The 24,261-nt window shown below is 34.4% G+C and overlaps 1 protein-coding gene across 1 annotated transcript; it reads right to left on the bottom strand.

Annotated features, from left to right (window-relative positions):
• Positions 1 to 524: 524 nt before the first annotated feature.
• Positions 525 to 23,801, bottom strand: LOC138315075 (sodium/potassium/calcium exchanger 5-like). The gene is made up of 9 exons (XM_069255808.1): positions 22,949 to 23,801; positions 15,018 to 15,200; positions 13,740 to 13,823; positions 13,213 to 13,316; positions 8,841 to 8,941; positions 8,081 to 8,358; positions 7,284 to 7,502; positions 5,164 to 5,265; positions 525 to 2,205 (listed from the first exon to the last, which is right to left on the bottom strand). Exons 1-9 carry the CDS (start codon positions 23,169 to 23,171, stop codon positions 1,877 to 1,879), a joined length of 1,623 nt encoding a protein of 540 aa, XP_069111909.1. The 5' UTR covers positions 23,172 to 23,801; the 3' UTR covers positions 525 to 1,876.
• Between the last annotated feature and the right edge of the window lie 460 nt (positions 23,802 to 24,261).

The raw sequence follows: 24,261 nt of genomic DNA, 5'->3' as shown, positions 1-24,261 counted from the left end.
AAGGTATATCTGCTGATCGTAAAAATGGCGGAGTTGCCAGTTTCTCTTATGTTTCGGCTATTTTAAAAAATCCAAAACAGGACAAACGGCCTTGGCCTTTGGTTTTACTTTTCCCCGAAGTAAATAGCTTGATGTGAATTCATCTCAGGTCCGTGTTTTGCATGTTTAAGCGTCCATAGTTCATTGTGCAATGTACAACTGCATTTTATTTTTTCCCTAAATGTACAGTTTATAATTCAATAAAAGCACATTTTGACACTTATTATCGCTGTCTACAGTCTATAACATGTGACAAACCTGATATCACTTTTTATCAGACTTTACCTGTTCAGCACAAACTCCTCCCCCCTCTTTGTCAGCCACTACACCAGTGTGTTGTCATAATCTCGTTATTACTGATGCTGCCCATTCTTATGTATATATTCTATCTGACATTTTGATAACACCACCTCGTGATTCTGTCAACAAACTATAAAAATACACTTTATATAAATCCATGTTCATGTATTAAGTAATGAAGACAATTATATTGGTCCACTATTGAACAATGAAATGTATTTAACAAGACATGGTAACAATTCTTATGACACTTTATATGTATTGACACTTTCAAACTCAGATTGAGGTTGCATCTTTTTTTATTTTTATTTCAAATAATGAAAACCCCACGTACAATGTATAAACAATATCAATGAATATGAAATAAAGTTAAATAAATGAAAAGTAAAATTAATGTCCCTGTACAGGACATGTTGAGAACTGAATAATGAATTTTTATCTTAACGATAACAGCGTAATGATGTCACTTGAATCAGGTTTACTAAAAGGCCTTCACATAATAGATGTATAGACACTTCACAAACCAAGGTATAATGGCAAAATTTACAGCTTGCTAATTAATCATAATTAAATAATTAGTTGAAAAAGTTCACCAATAGTAACCGACAGGCCTACACGATTTATAAAAGTGACGCAAATTATCTGTACACGATATCTTGTACATACTGTCCATTATTATTTGACAATAGCGAATTTGCAATTATTTATAATCCAATAAAAATCGTCATTTTGCTCAATTTACCATTTAAGGATTTTGGTAAATATCAGCGATGCTCTGTTATCAGTATTTAGTGAGGTAAATATCAGCGATGCTCTGTTATCAGTATTTAGTGTGTTTTATATCAGCTATGCTCTGATATCAGTATTTAGTGTTTTTTATATCAGCTATGCTCTGTTATCGGTATTTAGTAATGTTACTATCAACAGTGCTCTGTTATCAGTATATAGTGTGGTAAAATATCAGCAATGCTCTGTTATCGGTATTTAGTGTGGTAAATATCAGCGATGCTCTGTTATCAGTATTTAGTGTGTTTTATATCAGCTATGCTCTGATATCAGTATTTAGTGTTTTTTATTTCAGCTATGCTCTGTTATCGGTATTTAGTAAGGTTACTATCAACAGTGCTCTGTTATCAGTATATAGTGTGGTAAAATATCAGCAATGCTCTGTTATCAGTATTTAGTGTGGTAAATATCAGCAGTGCTCTGTTATCAGTTTTTAGTGTGATTAATATCAGCAGTGCTCTGTTATCAGTATTTAGTTTGGTTAATATCAACAATGCTCTGTTATCAGTATTTTTAGTCTGACGTGTTTGGATAATTACACTTCAAAACCATTTTAATATTACGAATAAATATTAATAAATACGAATGAATAAGAAGGGGCATTTGATCATTTTGAACACATTTACTCGCCACAAAATATCTTACAGACGAAAACAAATCTACGTCATTCACAACACACTTCGTCATCAAGGTCAGAAAAAGGTAGTCAAGGTCACATTGTCACTACAAGTCACACTACTGTCTCCAAGTGTCACGTCCTTGGACATGGCGGAAGATTGAATGTTCCAAACACGTTGAGTTCATACAGACACGACAGCGAAATTACCAAAACATACGCTACCAGACATATGGCGCCAAATGTACGGCCGAGCTTCCATTTAGCGAGCATGACGGCGATACCAATGAAGAAGACAGTGGAGAGGAGAGTCAGGGCCGAGTAGGTGAGACCATCGCTGCTGATTTTGATAGGCTCTCCATCGTTGAAAGCTGCAGTGCGTACAAGCCACGGGATACCGAGACAAACCAGCACGTCAAATACGTTACTTCCTATGGAGTTAGATATGGCCATGTCTCCATACCCTTTAACACAAAAACAAGTAAAGAACAAAAGTTAAATGAAATATTATGATGGCCAAATTTGAACTAATCTGTTATAAACACAACACAAAGACAGTTTGTTAAACATTGGGCATACTTTCCCATGGAGTTATAAAGGACCTATACTGATATAGCTCGTAAAAAGTAGTGGAACCGTGAGCAAATGTTAGTTGTTGTAAAATAAAACTTTATGGAACTGCGATCCATACCCTTATTCGCCCTAAATTGTAGAGAAACCCGTATATAATGGAATGAGAATAACGATTAGGATTTTATCAGATTGTAAGCACTGATGTTGATAATATTTTTTTACATTGCTGACGGATGCAGTTTATCTCTCTCTTTCGATTACTGCTATTATGGCTTCCTTTCCGCGATGTTCTAACGGTAACATTCAGCGTCATTATTTCTTCCAATTGTTTCAATATTAGTAATTCGTTTTCTATATTAGAAAGGATTGTTTCTATTATATATAATATCAATAAATAACAAGAGACTATTTTAGGGCGTCTGAGACAGACAGCTGACAACCTTACAATAACAGGTTTAGTCAAATGACATATCCTATCTTCCGCTGTCTGTTTACTCGCAACTTATTACGTAGGTAGCCGACAGATGTCTTTATTATCTATTGCTGTATAGGGGAAATGATTGGTAGCCACATATCAACGTTTCTTCTCCAACCATTCTGATGTGGTGTTGCCAAGTGCTATATAACATTGATTTAGGTAATACAATGTAATGTAACTGCAATGTACTGTAGTATCCTATATATTCTTTAAAAAGTACAGTGTTTAGACAGAATTTTCTTTTATCAGCTTAAGAATGATTGATCATGGCGGAACATATAAATATGCTATTGTCCAGTGAGGGATGCGTTTTACTAGTGCAAACTAACGTATATGTTGTCTTAAATTTGTAACGAAGCCGGTTACCGGATAATGATTAAATATATTTTCTTCTTATTTAAGATTTGCTTTGTTGAAAGGTAAAAATTGCCTATGACGATTTTTTTCTAATATATGTGTTTAGAAAGGGAAGAACATAGCTAAAAATGGAATACAAAATCATATGGCAATATCATCAAATTTGGATGGCTCTTTCTAAAACTGCATTTTAATTGGTGTTCATATGTTTGATTCCCCCCCCCCACTATAATATTGCTTATTTTTCACTATTTCTTTTTAAAACTCAAAACAATAAAATGTTAATATTGATGTATAAAGTGTAAGATGCACACATTAGAAAAACGCCAAGTGAACCATGTCTAAAGTGTATGATCAATTCTACAAAGAAGATATACATGTATATCATTGACAAATTTTTCATATATCAGCTTGTTGTAAATAATAAAATCTTTTTTAATCATTTTAAAAACAATTAAAAAAAACGCTATGATCACATTGAAACGTGAATGACACCTCATCAGAGAAGATCGCTATCGTCTCGATTGAAAGCTTCCTTTATAAGGAGTGCTATATGGATTATTTCTCGCTGGTATTAAATTAATACATTTTAATTAATTATATTTTATGGTAATGATCTCATTGAATGTGCTACGTTTAAGTTAGTCTTTATGCTAATATTAGTAGAATTGTATTATATTGATACGGTTTATACAGAAATGGTTAACCACAATGTTGTTCCGGCGATTGTGTGTGGCAAGGACACTAATTGAGGATAAAAAAGTGACATTTCTACCACGCCGACTGGTCACCAGAAAGATCTGCTACAACGTACGTGATCATATGAAAGTATTATGATGACTTAAAGATTGATCTCATGAACCCTTGGAACATTAGCCGATCCTTTAACTTCCAACACAAACCAATATATACATGTGTGTGTGAATATATACATGTGTGTGTGTGTGTGTGTGTGTGTGTGTGTGGGTGTGTGTGTGTGTGTGGGTGTGTGTGCTAGCTATGCATATAGCTTATTTTATGCAGCGACACATATTACATGTATTATTATTGATAATTGAAATTTGCACCCTTTGTGTGGCCCTTAACAGTTACCCTATGTATAGCTCCAATATAAGGCGCTCTCTCCTTGCCTGTTATATTAATACTGATTGCTGATTGGTTGATATATTAAGCTTCATCTCTGGAATTTTTTTCACATGCGTTATCATTTTCATCTCATTTAACGATTACTTTTCACAATTATTGAAAGTTTAAACCGAGCCTACTTCCCACCCTTCAATTCAAGCTTTTTATCAAAAATTTTATCAAACAGAGTTATATAACATATAAACAAGATACAACTTTCATTCCTGACACATATTATGTATGCATTTTGTTTTACAATTGAATTGCCAATAAAGGAGTAGGCCGTTGTATTATAATGCATACAAATGAAGCTTTACATGAGTAACTCCCTCCACTAATCAATAGTATAACTCTCATATACATTTATAGAATAAAGTTACACGCATGGTTTGGTTTTAATAAATGTCATCTTTTCTAAGATGTTATCATCTTTATAAGAACGCCGTTTTCAATTCACACATTTGTTTCGAGTTTTATGTTGAGCATGCATAAATATATATATTGTGCACATATTATCAACGTATCAAATTTCTTTCATGCGGTTAATATTAGAATCGATCTGGGCATTAAAACGTAATATGTATGTATAGGTTGTTTGTATCATCTCTCGCCACGGAAATGCTGCTAAACAATCCAGAAATCAAATTGCCGTCCTTTACCACAATAAAACAACTAGACAATGTAAAGTCTACTGTCAATCCAACTTTTGTCACCATGATCAGATTGACTGACTCGAAATCGGCGAGATAATGAAAGGAATGAGAGCGTCTGAATTCAGATTAACATATAAAAACATATTCGAAATGGTCTTCCAGCTATATGAGTTCGAGAAAATATTTTTCACCCACGAACAGACTGGCCAGTTGAAATACGGTCCCGGAAGACTTACCGTCTCTCGCCACAAACAGACTGGCCAGACAATCGGGTACACTGGTTCCGGCTGCCAGTAATGTCAGACCCATCACTGTGTCCGGAATCTCGAGAGCGTCTCCTAAAATTGAAGTAACGGGTTATCACATATTACGTTACAGTTAGATTCAACGACATATATTTTCATTACAAGACATTAAAAGTACAAACCTAATAAACGAGAATAATGTCATTTTCATCTTGTTAAATCAAATATTGATTATATATTCCTGATCATTTTTGGGGGGATTATTTTGTCACCGGTATCCTCCATACTTATACAATTAACATTTTAATGTGATAAACAAATTCGGTTCCATCCGTTTGACGATTGATAGGGGTATTAATCACAAATGCATTGTGACAGACTATATTGAGGATTCAACAGATTAATATAACATGACCCAAACACCAAAATGTGTTTATATTAGTAGTTTGATGGTGATCATTTGCATATTTTGAATAATATAATTTTCAAAAGCGTCTCATGGAGTGTCGATCAAAGACCATACATCTAGCAATCATATTTCGTCGAATAGAAAGAAAGTAAATATCTCCGTCGTAAACAAAACGATGTTTAGTGTGCAACCCACGTGTTTCTAGCAACGTGAACACCTAATAAAACGGGATGTTATACAATTTCTGCCTTGGAATATTTCCCACATAGGAACGAGGATGACATTTCGGTACTGATATATATCATCTTTTACCGTTTATGGTTGACTCCCAAAGTCACATTTGAAATGATAGAGTAAAGGAAGAGCACATTAGACAACCGAATGACGAGTTCTAACGCACATCTCAGCACAAAATGATGCTGAAATCTACGCGTTACCGAATTCTCAGCGGACTAGTTTAGTTTGCGTTGATCTTTTCCCATGACAACCCCCACACATTTGCCTGTTATTGCGTGTCGATATTGCTACGAAAACGCCACTCCCATCCTTCCACTATCAAACTACTACCACATAATACTTAAATCTCCAATTTAGGTTGTTTCGTTTTTGCAACGGATACTTTTGGAATCTAATCAAACTCGAGTACAGATTAGCGATTGTAATTCAGATTTCCAAGGATCTGTTGTTATTAAAGCAGTTGTTTATAACTATTTTACATATACGCTCTAATGCTTGGAAAGTCAGATTAATCATTAGTGTACAATACCGGCTGTCTATTTTATATCAAAGTATTTATAGCACTAAACGAATTTTGATTCAAGATCGGTAAATAAAACTTATTCTTAATAAAGTGGAACATTTTCACCGGTATCATTAAAGTTCATTACAGTGACGCAACTTTCAGTAGACTAATACAGATTTTTTTAAACAGTTATTAGTTAAGTGGCAACGACCTTCCTATACGTGCAGGTAAGGCCATTTGTCAAGCTTACTGAACAGATTCTTTAGTTATTTATAAAAAGTAACAATGATAGTGAGGATTTATGCAGTATCAGCATGCAGATATTTAAAAAAATACCTTGTGCATCATTTCAGATAACAAATGTCTGGACAAGTTTGACAATTTATGATCAAACCAAAGGTAGGCTTTTACAAGTCATGTACCATAACGAGTGCCGAAATGTATTAAATGTTGAGGGGGTGATGTTTCAGACGCACAAACAATAATACGACTCAGGAGGGACGAGGAATTACCAGCCATACTTTAAATGGACATTGTGAAACAAATTTCCTCAAAGACATCGTGATGTCCACTTCAAAACATAAAATTATATTACTTACATATAAGATTACACACGGGTTTTTCAACCTACATATATTCACAGCAAACAGGTATAATATTTTGGAATAAATCCATGACCATATCTAATAAACTAGCAACGCTTATAACCGGAACATGCCGTTAAATCCCCAGTAAATCAATACATCACATTCCTGATTCCTTCAAATGAATCAGGTTTGTAACTTCCTGGCATCAACCTAAAAGCAATACGTTGATGAAGTGTGGACATGTGTATATATGTCCGAGCAAATTACATTATCACCTGCTATATTGCATCTTCATTAATTTAAACAATGAGAAACATATTTCAAAATGTTTTGTAAGTATACTTTATATTGCACAAACAAATCAGTTTCTCACCTGTAATAGCAACCATCCAAACCATGACGTATGAAAGTCCAACAATCCAGATTATGGACAATACGAATGTAAGAGGATAAGTTTTACGCCAATGACCCCATGGTTTCCGGCAGTCAGGCACTGTGACGTAGAACAGAAACCTCATTGGCAGCATTGCGATCCAAAATGACCGGGCCAGCAGAGTATTGGGTATGATCCAAGGCGATTCATACTTGTCATCTGTAGAAGTAAGAGAAAATGTCGTATCAAAGATATATGTTTAAAACTTACAATTAAAGCTGAGAGTGAAGGTATGTGGTTTAAGTTAAAGAGGTGACTTGTATTTTGAAACAGTTTTAGGTAGCTGAAATAAGACATATCTTTTTTTTTCTTCGAAAATTGTTACATGAATAGAAAATTCTTTAAATATTAATTCCTTAAACTTCTTAAATGGACCCAAAACATATGCTATTGACGCTACTACAATTTGCCGTAAAATGTTCATATTATCATATATTTATAAATATATACACACACTAATATAGCCAGTACGCCCATGTTATTTGTATCGTTAGAAATATATATATATATATATACTCAAAACACAGAACTCATTTTGATATGGCCATCATTTCAAAAGGCGCCAAGATATACATAATGTATTCAGAAATCATTTTAAAGGGCCCTATAAACGTTTCTGAAATTTAAAAGAAAATAAAACATTTTTCACAGCATTTCCATTCAATACAACCGTTTGTACATACAACTGTCATATTTGCTTTTTGATAATCTTTGAAGAAGTTCTCCTATTCAGTTACCTTCTGTATCTTGTGTTCCCGAATCTGTGTTGGAATTTGTGAATGTTGTTTCTGCATCTGTTTGCTTCCTTGCTAGCTCGTCGTTCCCTGACGATTTTTCTAAATCTAATGTTTTCTGTGATTCCAACAGGCCTTGTTTGTTATTATCGGCATCATACGCCAGATTTCTTGGTTTGAGAGAACTAACACATCCCTCAATGAATGCATGCAGTTTCTTGTTGAAATACATTACTAGTATGTAGATTAAGTACATTATAAAAAGGATCATCCCTTCGTACCTACAAAAGTAATAAGACAGAGTTCGTGACATTATATTTACAGATTATGATTGTCTCTTTCTGTTTAATGTTAAAGGTATGCTAGATCAATAACAAACCAACTTCCAGGTCAATTAGAAATATATGTAAGCAAGTCTAACTTCAGCCTTATACTATATAGTTCTACTTGTGTGCTGACCCTACCTCTGATATAACAAACCATAAACTATGCCGTGAAACCTTATATTTACTTTGCAGAAATCTTTATCCATAAACGAATATAAAATGTTTAAGAACTCTTTTGTACTCATTTGAGATTGGTCAATCATTACGTTATATTTTTTATTATTATATCGACGTATTTATAGTGTGCATAGAGATCATTTTTAAAAGTAAATCAAATATTGTACAGGTATGTCAAACAAATTTCTTGGAATTTAGTGACACAAATCTTCTTGCTTTTGTTGAACATATTTTGATATATTTAAGAGAACTGGACGTACCATGCTACTTTATTGTCCTGGATAACAATTACCAAGGCAATAACCGAGAAGAGGTAAAACGTACAGTCCCGGAACATAGGCCACCAAGTAAGCTCCACAACCTAAAAAGATTTAGCTGCATGTATATTATAACAATACGTAAGAATTATTCCTTTATTGTATATATTTACAACGTTATCTGCCCCTGTGGCTAATTGTCGATTATGGCGTTGTTATTTAAGCTAAACACCCCTCGTTTTCTCTGCACCAATATGACGTTGTTCCCATATAATGCCTAAATCAATACCTATCCCGCGTAGTGGCAGATATATACAACATAATTTATGCATGCTCCACATAAAACTCGACACAAATGTGTGAATTGAAAATGGCCATCTTATAAAGATGATGACATCTTATATAAGATGACGGTTTATTAAAACTAAACCATGTAAAAATCACATGAAAGTTATCAATTAACACATACAAAATAATGGAATGGTCATAACATCATAATAATTAGTACTCCATATTCAATTAACACATACATTGTAACTGGAGACTCTAAAAATGACCATTCCAATAAACATAGCTGTTCTCTTTTCAAATAGAGAACAATAAAGATAAAAAATTAAAATTTACAAATTATTACAAAATATTTTCCCTATTGTGGGGATTCGTCAGAATTACGCAAAAGAGTCAGATTCGACAGAAATACGCCAAAATGACGTCACCCAAGATGATGCAAAAGAAAAGCTTGTATTAAAGGGAGGGAAGTAGGGTGGGTTTAAAACTTTCCGAAATTGTAAAAATTAATCGTAAAATGAGGTGAAAATGATGGCGCCTGTGAAATTTTTTTGCAGAGATGAAGCTTAATATAGCAACCAATCAGCAATCAGTATTAATATAACAGCCAATGAGAGAGCGCCTTATATTGGGGCTCTACACAGGGTAACTATAAGAGGCCACATAAAGGGTGCACATATGTATATATGGCTTAAAACAGAAAAATACTAACTTTAATTATCAATAATAATGGCATGTGTCGCTGCATAAAATAAGCTATATGCATAGCTCGCATTTATGCATGCTCCACATAAAACTCGACACAAATGTGTGAATTGAAAATGGCCATCTTATAAAGATGATGACATCGTATATAAGATGACGGTTTATTAAAACTAAACCATGTTATATGTGTAAAAATCACATGAAAGTTATCAATTAACACATACAAAATAATGGAATGGTCATAACATCATAATAATTAGTACTCCATATTCAATTAACACATACATTGTAACTGGAGACTCTAAAAATGACCATTCCAATAAACATAGCTGTTCTCTTTTCAAATAGAGAACAATAAAGATAAAAAATTAAAATTTACAAATTATTACAAAATATTTTCCCTATTTTGGGGATTCGTCTGAATTACGCCACAAAGTGAAAATTAATATACAAATAAGTGAAAATTATACACAAATCGCGTGTAGTAGAGATTAACACAGTAACTCCATAAACAATATAGATTTTGTATATTTTTCATTAGAAAGATTTAATGTTTTTCCCCATTGAAAATAAATTAATAGCTATTTGATTTAGGAAATTTTCGCACTAATGCCACCATTTTAATAAGTTTCATTGATACATAATTGAAGGGGTATGGTTTATAAATCATACAATAAAGATTTATAGATATATGCTCGGTGGCTTTTTCACTTAAACAAGGGATGATAAAATGTGAAACACAATAATTTAAATGTATTATATTATGATATTTGGATAAAAAGTATAAGAATAAGAACACCGTATAGCTGGTCAAAATTTTATTAATTTTTTCTTAAAAAGGAAAATTAAAATTCAGCTGTTTTAAATTTCCACGATCTGGCTGAAAAGGTATATATGATTCCAACTATTTCTCAATATTTCGAGGGTCAAGTATACGCGATCAGAGCAATGTCCCGTGAAATCGCAAAAATCCCATCTCCGAGAAAATAACTACCTGTACGATAACAATTAATAATTTTACCATGGTTACCAAACAATAGAAAAAAGTACGAGTTTATAGTTCTAATCACAAGGAGATTGACCATATATGAGTAGTTACAATATACGCAAATTATCAGATGTTTGATATTCTAATCTATGTGTCTGCGTCATATCATTACCAATCTTCCTGGTTGTATTAACTACTACGTGACTGCTGTATCAGCATCAAATATCTGTTGATGTCACGTCAAGATTCTTTACCTATCAGAGACTAGCTGTATAACCTTAGTTAATATAAGTAATACGCGTATTTAATGGCGACGGATATCTTACTTCTGATCGAAATGGTAACAAGTAAATTCGTGGAATTTATATCCCCCTCTTTCGTTAATCAAATGCCCATACCTCCGCCAATTATTGTCCAATGAAAGTGCCTATCGAACTTGGCCTGGACCCCGAGACATTTAGCCATGCTACCAAGTTTCGAGAAAATCTGGTAATATTTGGAAGAGTTATTGAACGGAAACAGACGAATATGGCGTTTTTCGTTAATCAAAGGACCATATCTCGGACAAATAGGGTCCAATCAAAGTCCCGATCAAGGCCCTTAAACATTTTACTATGTAACTAAGTTTCGAGAAAATCCGGTAATATTTGCGAGAGTTATTGAACGGAAACAGTCGAAAATGCCGTTTTTTGTTATTCAAAGAGTCATAACTAACTCCGCCAAATAGGGTCCGATGAAAATGCCGAGCGAACACATCTGAGCCCTTGGCACATTTAACCATGTGACCAAGTTACAAAAGATTTGTGACAGTTATTGCAAGGAAACCAAGTGTTACAGACAGACTGGCAGACAGACAGAAGGACGGACAGACCCAAATTAATATCCCACGTTTCGGTGAAAGCAGGGGATTAAAAAGCAGCGTTTATTCAAGATAGAAAACGGATGTGTAGCATTTTAATTCTGATTGCGATGTTTAAAAATGGCCTGTGTGATGCAGGACATATATCATACAGCTGCAAATATGTTAGTTGATATCTGGTTCAAAGGGCACTTATATATGAAAATATGATAGTCTGGAAATAATTCATACCTGTTTAGAGCTATGTCTAGTAAATGGATCTTTTGTGTTATTTGTGTTATATACATCCGGGTAAACTTGAGAGCGAGTTCCTTCGTACACATGTATACGAGGATATGGTGCTTCTGTATTTTATCTGCACATTGTTCAACAACTATATTTGGTTTGATGTTTTTTGTGCTATTTTTTCTTTTTTTTTTGGCCTGTTAATGCTTGAGAAGTATAATGACGTCGTTTTGACGTTTTGAATATCACCATTGAATATGATGCGTCTGTTTCGCAGCATATAAATATTATTTTTTTATTAAGAATAATAATGGTATTTTACATGTGATATAATTTTGGTTCAGTGCAGAAGGAAATAGCGAACCATAAAACACTACATATTTACAGAGAATATGATGGAATTTATATTGGTATTTGCAAACAGAAATATCACCAAACCCCTGTAAAATTGTTTTATCAATGGAAACGCAATTAGTATTTACACTTGTTTTATTTGTATGTCATCCAATTAGGCTATATATCTTGTTTCAATTGAAATGACCCAATACACCTTTTGATTGTAAAGCATACAGGTAATTATTTAATCAGCTTTGATAAAAACCATTATTGGTGTATAGTATTTGCACCTTATCTGATGTCAGTTCGTAACATACAATCGATTAATATTACTTTACAAAGATGAGTTGTTCATGTCTTACTGATCTTAGATCTTAATTTCTCAATATAATTAATAATTAGTGTAGAATCGATGTTGTAGTATGTAATTCACTCCAACCACCATAATTACATAACCACCAGTTGGGTCTTAAGTAAGTTTTGCGGACGGAGAACTTTTAAATTATGCATTATTTTGTAAGCTTCATGCCTTCCCCTGTGATAACGTGAGCCTTTACCTGTTTCCCGCGCTATGATTTGAAACATGCGCTATGCTACTCTGTTTCATCCTAAAATCGATATTATAAACCATAAAGTATAGCGATATTTTAAAAAATATTTTGATCTATAATTTTGTCTGTTGCAGCTTCCTATTTATGGTAATTGTATATGAAATGAATATTTCTTTTCTTTTTTTTTTCTTTCATAATTTTTTAACATTTTGCTTTACAATGTCAGTCGTCTCTCTTATCAAAAGTGTAGACTCAGCTGCAGCTTTTGCCATATTTGGTCATTTGTACAAATGGGGAATAAATATCAATCGGTTTAATTGTTTGCAAAGTGGATATCGTGGAATTTAATGTTAGTTATTAGGTGAGCTAGAGCTTAATTTCAATTTAATACAGAGATTTAAAACAACAGTTTTCTCTACTTACCATACCGGCAAATAACGCACACACTCCAATGATAAATAGAATATTAAACACGGCCGATCCAACAATGGTTCCGACCCCCACATCACTCTCAGCTATAAACACACCTGTTAACATCAATGATAGATTAAAGCAAGAAAGCAATGTCACAATAAAGCTATCATCAAGATTTAAACCAATAGGGTGATTAAAACAAAATAATTATCTTTTGAGAAAATACGACATATTGAGGAGAAGTCAGTATCTTATTACACAATGTCACCCTTCGTATCAGTTTGATTTTACTGTAAGGCTGTTCAACAGTCAGTTGATTTGTTAATGTCGGAAGCATATGAAACCTCATTATATGGATCGTAAAAGGACACTAGATTCAGGATACTACCTTTTCCCTTTCTGACTCACATTGGCCTTGAGTGTTGAGCGTTCACTAATTGGAGGAACTTTTTCGCATACAATTTGTGTATAGTAATTGGGATCTATGCTTGGATGGGGAAGGTTAAATATCTAACAACCCCTGTAAAACTTCTTACCTATAAGCGAAGTACACAGTTCTGGTGCTGAGCTACCTGCCGCCATAAACGTTGCTCCAGCGACATCTTCGCTTAAATTTAATTCTAAAAATTGGTAGATGGAATATGCATTGACATTATGTATTTCATATTATATATGCTATAAGTGTTGACCGACAAATTACATCGATGTTTCCAAACACCACCCACATGAAATGCTCGTATTACTTCTAAGAGCGCAATACATGAAGCTGGTTTTGAAATAAATGTTGCATTTGAGGCAAAACATACAAAAGACAAAAATATTTTTAATCACAAGTACATTTTGTCTTAAAACAATCTTATCACTATGCTCATATGTCATGGCATTGAAATATATGCACTGGTATGAATCTTACGCCTCCACATATATCATATTTGTGTATTATAAGCATTATACAAAAATACAACTGGCCTTTACGTCATCACTGTAATCTTCTGTAAGTTTTGATTAGTGCGGACTTTCCGTTAAATAAATACCGTGTAACTAATAAAATGCCACGCAGAAAAAGAACTCATAATTTGACTGTAAACCACGTTACGTTTGGTACGGAAAAGATTTGGCTTTATTTCAATTAATGTTGTGTCAGCAACTAAGGTCGTTAAGCAGGTTTTTACCGCCCGCCGTATACAGTATAAGTCTGGGTGGTTCATTACCGTGCGCTGGGGTTGATATGAATTTATTTCATTTTTACCTCTTTTCGAAGTTGCGTATTTATTTGACGCACTAAAATTTCACTTTGGGAAACACTTCCATAAGCATAAAAAACATACGATAAGTACGCATTAGATAGATTATTCAAAGCCCCATCAGGGGCATGCCGCAATATTTGCTATTTGTAATCTAAGCAACGTCATTATTCAAAATGTTTTACCAGAACATAAAACAATCTGATAATTTAACATACAAATGTTCCAGCTCACTATTAAGTGCGGTCTCGGTCATGAAAGGTTTAAAGTTTTTCTTTGTAATAGTTTTACCTATTTTCCATAATGTTTCAATTATGACAATAATTATGTTCTTCGTAATCTTGTAGTTTGAAGACACGAATTTTTAGTATTTACCTGAAACGTTATTTTCGTCTTGAACTATCATAATAGTGAGGTCATAAATTCTTTCCAACAAAAGTTTTTTTTTCTGTGGTGCAAAATCAAGTTTGATTTTGATATCAAAGTACAAATATTATAACAAGCTGGTATGTATATTAAGCTCAGACTGCAAACTTGACAAAGATGACATGGAAGCACTACAATACCTACCATCACATATGATTTCCAATGAGGCCACGAAATAGTCGTCACAGATAATAGCGATGGCACCGAAGATGTAAACCACCAGTAGGGTGTGGATGAGGAAGCCTCCCTCTTGGGTCTCCTTCAGTGACATGAAGTTCCCAGGGAACTCGTCCACGGATCGTGAGATACATTCAGAGTCGTTCTCGCCTGATAAAATAATATTACATGTATTTAACATTCGGAGTCATACGTTGAGGGAGGGAGATTTTTGTATATATCATTTCCAGTCAGATCTAACACAATCGTAGGTGAAACAAGTCAAATTTTACCGACGTGTAAGTAGCAACGAACGGCAAAAACAGTCCCCATGGTGGCCTGGCTCAATAAATGTTACTTATCCCAAGTGTTCCTATTGATTGCGAAAGAAATGTGTTGGAATTGTCGATCCCAATTTGTCCATGTCTACGTTTTTAATTATATATATATCATAGTTATAATAACGTATCATTTCCATTAAAGATGCTCCACCGCCGACAGAGCATAAATGATATTCATTATTTGAACAATAATTGGTTTTTTATCGTGTATATATATGTATTATTAACACAAAAAATAATATAAAATAATCTATTTTGCCTTTGGTACATGCGCAATCAGTACTTCATTCCATATAAGATATAGTGCCACGGATTTTTTCGGGATGCAATTAATTATTTTTCATATTTTTAACTTGAAGTAAAATTAGAACCTCAAACTTTTCAATGTTGGTAATGGTGTAAAGTACCTAACTTTTGTAACTGAAGAAAAATACTTAATCGTCTGCTCCTGTTTTTAATAGTGAAAAAAATACCATATGTCGGCGGTGGAGCATCTTTAACGTGTTTTGTATTAAATCAATAATCAATAACTTTGATGCTTCATTATTGACACAATAATTTGCTTGTTTGTTTGATTAATTAACGTCCTATTAACAGCCAGGTTCATGTAATGACGGTCTCCCATGTATGCGGGGTATAGCGTGTGTGTAGTGCGAGGTGCGTGTGTTGGGAGCCTGCGGTATGTTCTTGATGTGTCTTCTTGCATAATGGATCTGTTGCTATAGTTGCTATAGTGCTATATCACTGAAGCATGCTGCCGAAGACACCAAGCAACACACCCCACCCGGTCACAATATACTGACAGCGGGCGAACCAGTCGTCCTAAGCCCTGTATGTTGAGCGCTAAGCAGAAGCAGAAACTAACACTTTTATAGACAATTACATGGTCTATCTACTAGTTTGTTGATATTGATCTTTAAACAAAAGTTATGAGTTTATTTTAGTTTAATACTTGATTAATAATACATCTCCGTTCTATAAAGGCAGTGCGTGTGTGCTTCACCCATATCAATTTTCGTTGTATTCAAATCTATCACGGTCGGTTTGTCAAGATTTAAGCAAACACATGTCTGACTTTACGTCCAAATGGTCTCTACTTCGCAGTACTGATTAAACAGACTTTCATAGCAACCAACGAGATGTGTGTCATTATTACGAAGACATGTTTACGAAATAGTTGAAAATACTCAATAACTAAGTCTTAATGATTTAAGCTTATTGTATTGTATGGAAAAAATCGACAGCTTGCGACAGATGATTCTCAAAATATCCCATAGTGTGTAAATTGTAAGAGAGGGGATTACCTCTCATATCACGGGTAACTGATCCATGTGACCAGGGAATTATAGATCTGGTCAAAAATAATTGTTAACGCGATCATTTAATTATTTCACCATATCTTCATCAACTGGACAACATAACATTGAATTAAACTAAATATAACTATATATTACAGTGTAAGGTGAGGGAGCCATCCCGGTGGACTTTCACTACGCCAAATCATCTTGGCTCCTTGCACTAGACATTCGATATTATCGTACTTAACATCCTCATGTAAGTCTTAATGTTTTATTATAAATATGAGTATGCTTGATGATCGGGTGTTGTAGCGGTTAACCAAAACTACCTCTGGGTCCTGTCCCCTAGCCGAGACATACCAAAGTCTATAAAAGGGGTAGTTTCTGCTCCAGCTTAGCGCTCAGCATACAGGAAGTAGGACGACTGGTTTGCCATTGTCAGTAAAAAGTGACGGACCGGCTGGGGCGTGTCTTCGGTGGCATGTTTCAGTGATATAGTACTATAAAAAGGACAAAAGGTCCACTATACAAGACGACATAACACGAATATGCTACAGCCTCCCAAAACACGCTCTTCATACTGCACTAAACACCGCATACAAGAGAAGGCCGTCCTTACATGACCCTGGCTGTTAATAGGACGTACATGTAATAAATAAACATACACACAATCCTTTACACATCGAATTAAGAGGAGGCCATACTGAAAAACTAATAGAACGTTAAGCCATTTTACCAATCAACATACCTGTACCTGGGATACCCAATATGTTTAACTCAAAGTTATATGTGAGTATGTATACAATAGTTTGTTATGTATCAAATGCACATGTCTAAGCAATGTAGCACCAGTTGGAGTACCAGCTTTACTAATGCAGCCTTGAATAGTTCCCTTTAATCAGTGTACGTGTTTTGTTGCTGTGTATTGTGCACTGATAGCAGTGTATTATCTTATGACAGGTGATCTCTGACTGACCCCAGGTTAGACCTTTGATATATCACCATTCAGGAGCAGTACTATTTATACATAACACTGTAATCTAACACGTCCTATATATTCCAGTATACAGAATAAACAACCAAAACACACTGTATTGTGAAATCTGCATATTTCTTTTTCATAGAAAGTTTTACCAAACGAAGATAAATTCAGGTAAACAATGATCAACTGTAAATAATCCGTATTGACACTATTTTTCTTCTGACTATTCCAAGGAGTACTCGTAATTGTTTTCCTTACTGATTAAATTAAACGTTATGCATTGCAATGATAATGGTTTGTCTCTGATAATGTTTTCTTTCATAAATGGTGTTGTTTTTATTCATAACATTCGTAGTCACGAAGCTTCCAGGTTTCTGACATCATTACCTTGGCCTTTGGTTGATCATGTGTATGTTTATTGTTTTGTTGTAAATTTGGTTTGGATTAATTCATTAGATTTCTGTCCTATTAACAGCCAGAGTCAGTCTATTTGCTGTGGTTCATTGTGTGTTTTGGGAGGCTGTGGTATGTTTGTTTTGTGTCTCATTGTATTAGAGGAACTCTTGTCATTTTACCAAGTACAATCTCACTGAAGCTTGCCGCCGAGGACATAATAACACCGCACATGGCCACATCCAACCGACAACAGGCAAACCAGTCGTTCCACTCCCGTATCGCATTTTGATATCAATAATTTATAATAAAATTGTACAAGGTATAAAGAGGTCAATGTGAGAGGGCAAGTACAAATAAAATGTGTTCTTTTCTTGCATCGCCTAATTAGGAACACAACACCCTGATGGTGTTGCAGCAATTTTCACTTCAAATTGTGATGTCGGTATCATTTTACTTAACGTCACATCAGACATACTGAAGATAGTGTGGTGACGTGAAGTGGGACACTAACTTTCACTAATCTCACTCATGCAGATACAAGTCAAACATCGTGTATTATCAATCATATTGTGCCCAATCTGTATTTCTGCCTTTAAATCACCGAATCGGGTTAATGAGCACAAACTTTAACAAATAATTCAAGACCAGGCTTGATGGGGAAGTTTTCTCATAACAGAGCATATATTCTGTCAACTATACAAACTTCCGTGTAATCAAGTGTTTTAAACATCTGCTCTAGCTGGGTCTTGTATCAGCCGCGATAGACAGTATGACTTCATGTGACCATCACGAGGTAAACAGGGTCTGAAGAAGTGGATAACATGACACACAAGATATTGACATTTACAGCATTTTGTTATATATTTATATATTATAGATATATTGAAAGACACTTTTTTGATAAAAAAATATCAACTATTTGTTGGTATACCTCTGAGTTCCAATTAATTTTAATTATATTATCATTTGGACAATATCCATTAGCTGTACGTATGCATCCTCTAACAAATCGTCGCCCTCATCTCCTAACGAAAACGAAATGAAGACAAATAGAAAATATTTTATAGCGATGTCGTTTGAATATATTTGTGAACATAAGCTTTTGCCAAACTTTCAGAAAACGCAACAAACGTAATATGAATATATCCGAGGCGAAAAGGGAAATACAGGCCCTGAACAAATGAAAATAAATCAAAACCATAGCTCTACAAACGATACAAAGCTCTACAAACGATACATAGCTCAACAAACGATACATAGCTCTACAAACGATACATAGCTCAACAACCGATACATAGCTCTACAAACGATACATAGCTCTACAAACGATACATAGCTCTACAAACGATACATAGCTCTACAAACGATACATAGCTCTACAAACGATACATAGCTCAACAAACGATACATAGCTCTACAAACGATACATAGCTCAACAAACGATACATAGCTCTACAAACGATACATAGCTCAACAAACGATACAAAGCTCAACAAACGATACATAGCTCTACAAACGATACATAGCTCAACAAACGATACATAGCTCTACAAACGATACATAGCTCAACAACCGATACATAGCTCTACAAACGATACATAGCTCAACAACCGATACATAGCTCTACAAACGATACATAGCTCTACAAACGATACATAGCTCTACAAACGATACATAGCTCTACAAACGATACATAGCTCTACAAACGATACATAGCTCTACAAACGATACATAGCTCTACAAACGATACATAGCTCTACAAACGATACATAGCTCTACAAACGATACATAGCTCAACAAACGATACATAGCTCTACAAACGATACCAGAATTTCGAAATTTTTGAGTATTTTAATGATTCTCGATATAAACAATATTTGGTTCAAATCAAATATAACATGATAATTCAGGACGAGTAACATTCCAAGTGTCAATGTAGTATAATATAACATGATAATTCAGGACGAGTAACATTCCAAGTGTCAATGTAGTATAATATAACATGATAATTCAGGACGAGTAACATTCCAAGTGTCAATGTAGTATAATATAACAAATGAATCAATCATTGATGTGTTTTTATTCATGCCGATTGGTCGCGAGGTGTCGGAGTCGGATCCTACTGTACTTGACGATAGTTCTTACCGCGGACTAATACCTTGTTGACCGATCAAGTCCTTCCTCATCGTCAGAAGTACTCTTTTTAATACAAGGATATACGGGGCAATGTGGGCCAGTATATTTCATGAGATTGTCGTTTAGAAACACCATGAACTTCACGTGAATGGACGGTATTATACAAAGTATCATTTCCGCTCCCCTACCTCGTTAATAATCACTTGATTCACGCCTTACTATAAGGAGATACGGCAGTAAACATGAACTCTTATCTTTACGTGAGGAACAATCCCTCGCACTAAAAACAATAATCACTCGCCCACTAAGTTAATTTGTGCGAACTCGTGTCCCCAATTCGTGCCTCCCATTTTACGCTTCAACATACTCTTGGCACTGAGTTTTCATGTTCTGCGTAACATTTTGAAATAGAAAAGGTTTTAGAACGGTTGGCCGAGGGAACACTCAAAAGAGTTGCCTTAACGATACAGTAAAATTGTGGAAAATGTATAGTTCATACGCACTGAGTGTGAGGCACATTTTATCTCGATTGGAAATGCGTTCTACCAATGCTAGACCAGTTATTCACATATCGCCATTTACTGTAAAACACATACGTTTTGAAATCTATAACTTAATTTGAAGTTTGATTATATACTAGCAGCTCTTCTCAAAATACCAATCCAAACCACACTGTAACTTCTCGACACAAACTTTTGGTAGCCACTAGCTGGCTAATTCATCAAAAAGGATCCAACATAAAAGTGTCCTTAATTATGTTATGATGATATCAATATTAAGGATTACCGTGAATAGATTGTTTAATGTTATGGAGCTACAACTCAAAATTCGGAGTATCCGTAATAAACCGCAAATCTGTTCGTGAGTAGAGAACACTCATTTCAGCCACTATGACATAAATTTAAGAATCAAAATGTTCATTACCAGCAAGATTGAATTTTGGACGGGTTGAACCAAGATTAATAATTTATGGTTAAACACAAATGCTTTCATTGTTTGCTATACGAACTATACCCCGCTTACAAATGCCGAACATTTAAACAAAATGGAATTGAAACCTACCTCCGCCATGTTTTTTCATTTACCATTCGTGTTTTCATATCATAAGCATACTACCACAAAGATCAGCTAGCAATCTATATCAATTATGGACCTTTGTTGAGGTCCATATGGTGTTATATTGCCCGAGCAAAATAAATAATGACCGAGGGCGTAGCATTTATTTAACAGTAAATTGGCCTATTTATCAATACGTAATATTCAACAAACGATATACATGTTAGAATTTTAACTGATATACATCTTATCTCATGCTATGTTTACCAGCGTTGTAACGGTATAGGTCTAAATAAAGTCCGTTATCATTACGAGCTTTCTAGTGTAGGGTCATCGTTATCGCCGATTGCTCGTTAAATAACACAAAGCCACTGCCAATAGTCCAATTACAAGATAGATATAATCGACATGGTAACCACGATTTTTTTATTGTTATTGTTTCTATTGTTTTATCATATGACACAATCCATGTTAGCATTCTGCACTTCAAATGTCTTTATTACATTTATAGGGATAGATATTTGTATCTTTGTTCCCATTGAAAGTGTGCCTCAGAACGAACATATTTAATTACATGACTTCAAAGATCATGACATTATACAATGTAATGAGGTTTTCTGGTCCAATTGGACTGTTTACATTTTCCCCAGAAGGCAGACTTAATACGATGTTGTGGTTATTACATAGCTTATAGAGCATTAAAAACCATATATGGGTTAACAATATTTGCATATATATGTTGATGGATTGCAAAAAGATTTTTTTTTCATTACATCTTCAGTTAATGCATTCAAAAATGATACTTTAGACAATCTTGTCTAATGGGAAATCATTATATTATACAATCAGCGAATGTACGGCCCCGTGGAACCTAATAATTGTTTTTAGATATATATACATGTATAATTTGTTCATAAAATCACATATTAAATGAAAGTCAATATAAAACAATATTTAATTCTAGACTAAGCGGCGGTCTTTGGTAACTATTTTATTCCTCTGCAGCAATATAAAATATGTAAGGTCTTCTCCACGAATATAAAATGCCAACGACATTGTAAAATTATATAGCGCATGAAAGTTGATCCCAAAGGAACTAAAAGATTTGATAGTATCTACATGTATGTAAAAAAAATTACACATTCTAATACACACTACCCTACAAAAGAACAGGTATCCTATATCTTATATTAGGTGATTTTGCTCATTCATATTTTGTGTTTCCCTTCGATACCCGTCTGGCCATTAATAATTCAACTTTTTCGTTAATTTTTGTTATGACTGTCGACGAGTTGCTTGCTACCATTTTCTCTGATAATGTCAGTAAAATCGGTATGTAAACATGGTTTACAAAGCAATAAAAATCAGTAGCTGTTAACGACTGACATAGATAAATATATTTTTTCAGAGATAACAAACAACTACAATCGACTGAAGAGTTCTTATGTTGAATAAGTGTTCCTTATGGTCAAGGATGTACACACAATAGTGATTAATACGTAAACATATACACATGGAAAATAAAAAAGACAAAATAACAAGAACCATTAACGTTCTAGGAAACATTAAATGACATGCTTGATTATTTACTCTTACATTTATATATTCAGTTTAAATGTATAACTTAGAAGCCGCACTTCTGCTAAAGAAAATTAAACTCCTGAACCTATTATTCATGCTCCTAAAGGACCGGAACTAGATTAAACTTACCCTTTTCTTCTGATAAATCTCTTTTGTATCTCCGCGGTCCTGTGGCCTGATTCTGAATACTATTGTCATCGTAAGATATATGTTTACGAACTACAGCGATGGCTAGAAAACAAACATACACAAAGACAACTACACCCAAAACTTGTAACTTTCTCTTTCGTTTGGCTTTGAAAAACGTAGATTTTGAAGGACATTTTATCGAAGTCATCACGTCGGTTGTCATTGTATTTTGATAACAGTTGCCCGTAGAGTTTCCCTCTATAATTCACATGATGGACATTTCTATGAAGTTCTCGCACCCTGACGTTATATTCTTCCAAATGTAATTCAATTTCACAGTTATGATATTTGGAGAGAAGGGTGATTTGGTAGTTAGAGCTAATCCGTTGTAACCGCTGATGAGTCTGTCGACCGGTGAGACAGATGTATCATTTGATTGCAATTTAATCTCACTTTTCAGTACAATATACCTGAGGACTAATAGGCGAGAATGACATCGGAGTTCATGTGACCAGCACACCTGATGAAGAGCGCACATACATTAAACATTCATGTATGGGTATAGATAGCCTATTTACGTCAACACGATAAGCTGTGCACAGATTTACTACATGAAATGCTCGATACAGTCCGTACAACGACTCCGTTTATCTGCACAATATTCATCAACATATTTCCATATTTTTTGGCACTGGTATGTTCAGGTGGCGGTCAGTCAGACTAAGCTGGTTGAGTCCTTGTGAGGTGCCTATCGTTGCTGAGATTGAGTGATGTGAGCTGTCGATAAGACAGATCGATCGAGTTGGTGGGTGTACAGGTAGCAAGCTTATTTGGTTAGAATCCTATCAGACTCCATCCCTATCAAATATTTACCATATTCAACCTTTTTCCAAGCAATGCGGGAGATGAAACAGTATATACAATGTATATTCTAAACAATAGTAATGAAAACACTGACAGGGTCAGTGATACTTGTAAGAACCCAAGTAATTCATAAGAGGATTGCATTATGAATGCACTCACACGCGCTCCTATTTACACGCACACACATAGCTTCTTTAAAAATCATTTAATATTCTATACGCATTAATTGTGAATATAATTATTATATTTGTGATTCATTTAAGGAATCGTTCAGTAAACAGTCATTTTCTTCAAACAGTAATACTTGCAATCAAAACAAAATATCGTTATGCTTTGCCAATCGCGTGATAAGTAATGTTCCCTAAAGTAAATTAGCTCAACTTCCGATGGAAGATTTGTTTTACTTTTAAGATGATTACAAATCGATATGTCCCTGTACTAGACGATGC

Source organism: Argopecten irradians, chromosome 2, assembly GCF_041381155.1.
Source record: "Argopecten irradians isolate NY chromosome 2, Ai_NY, whole genome shotgun sequence".
Classification (NCBI taxonomy): Eukaryota; Metazoa; Mollusca; class Bivalvia; order Pectinida; family Pectinidae; genus Argopecten; species Argopecten irradians.
Note: the sequence above shows the minus strand (reverse complement) of the source record. Positions and strands in the feature narration are given on the sequence as shown.

Coding starts and splice junctions, on each gene's coding strand:
- LOC138315075 (XM_069255808.1), bottom strand. CDS start 23,171: ATGACAACCGACGTGATGACTTCGATAAAATGTCCTTCAAAATCTACG. Junction 7,503..8,080: donor GGGAACACAAGATACAGAAG/GTAACTGAATAG, acceptor TTACTTCTACAG/ATGACAAGTATGAATCGCCT. Junction 5,266..7,283: donor TTGGATGGTTGCTATTACAG/GTGAGAAACTGA, acceptor CTTCAATTTTAG/GAGACGCTCTCGAGATTCCG.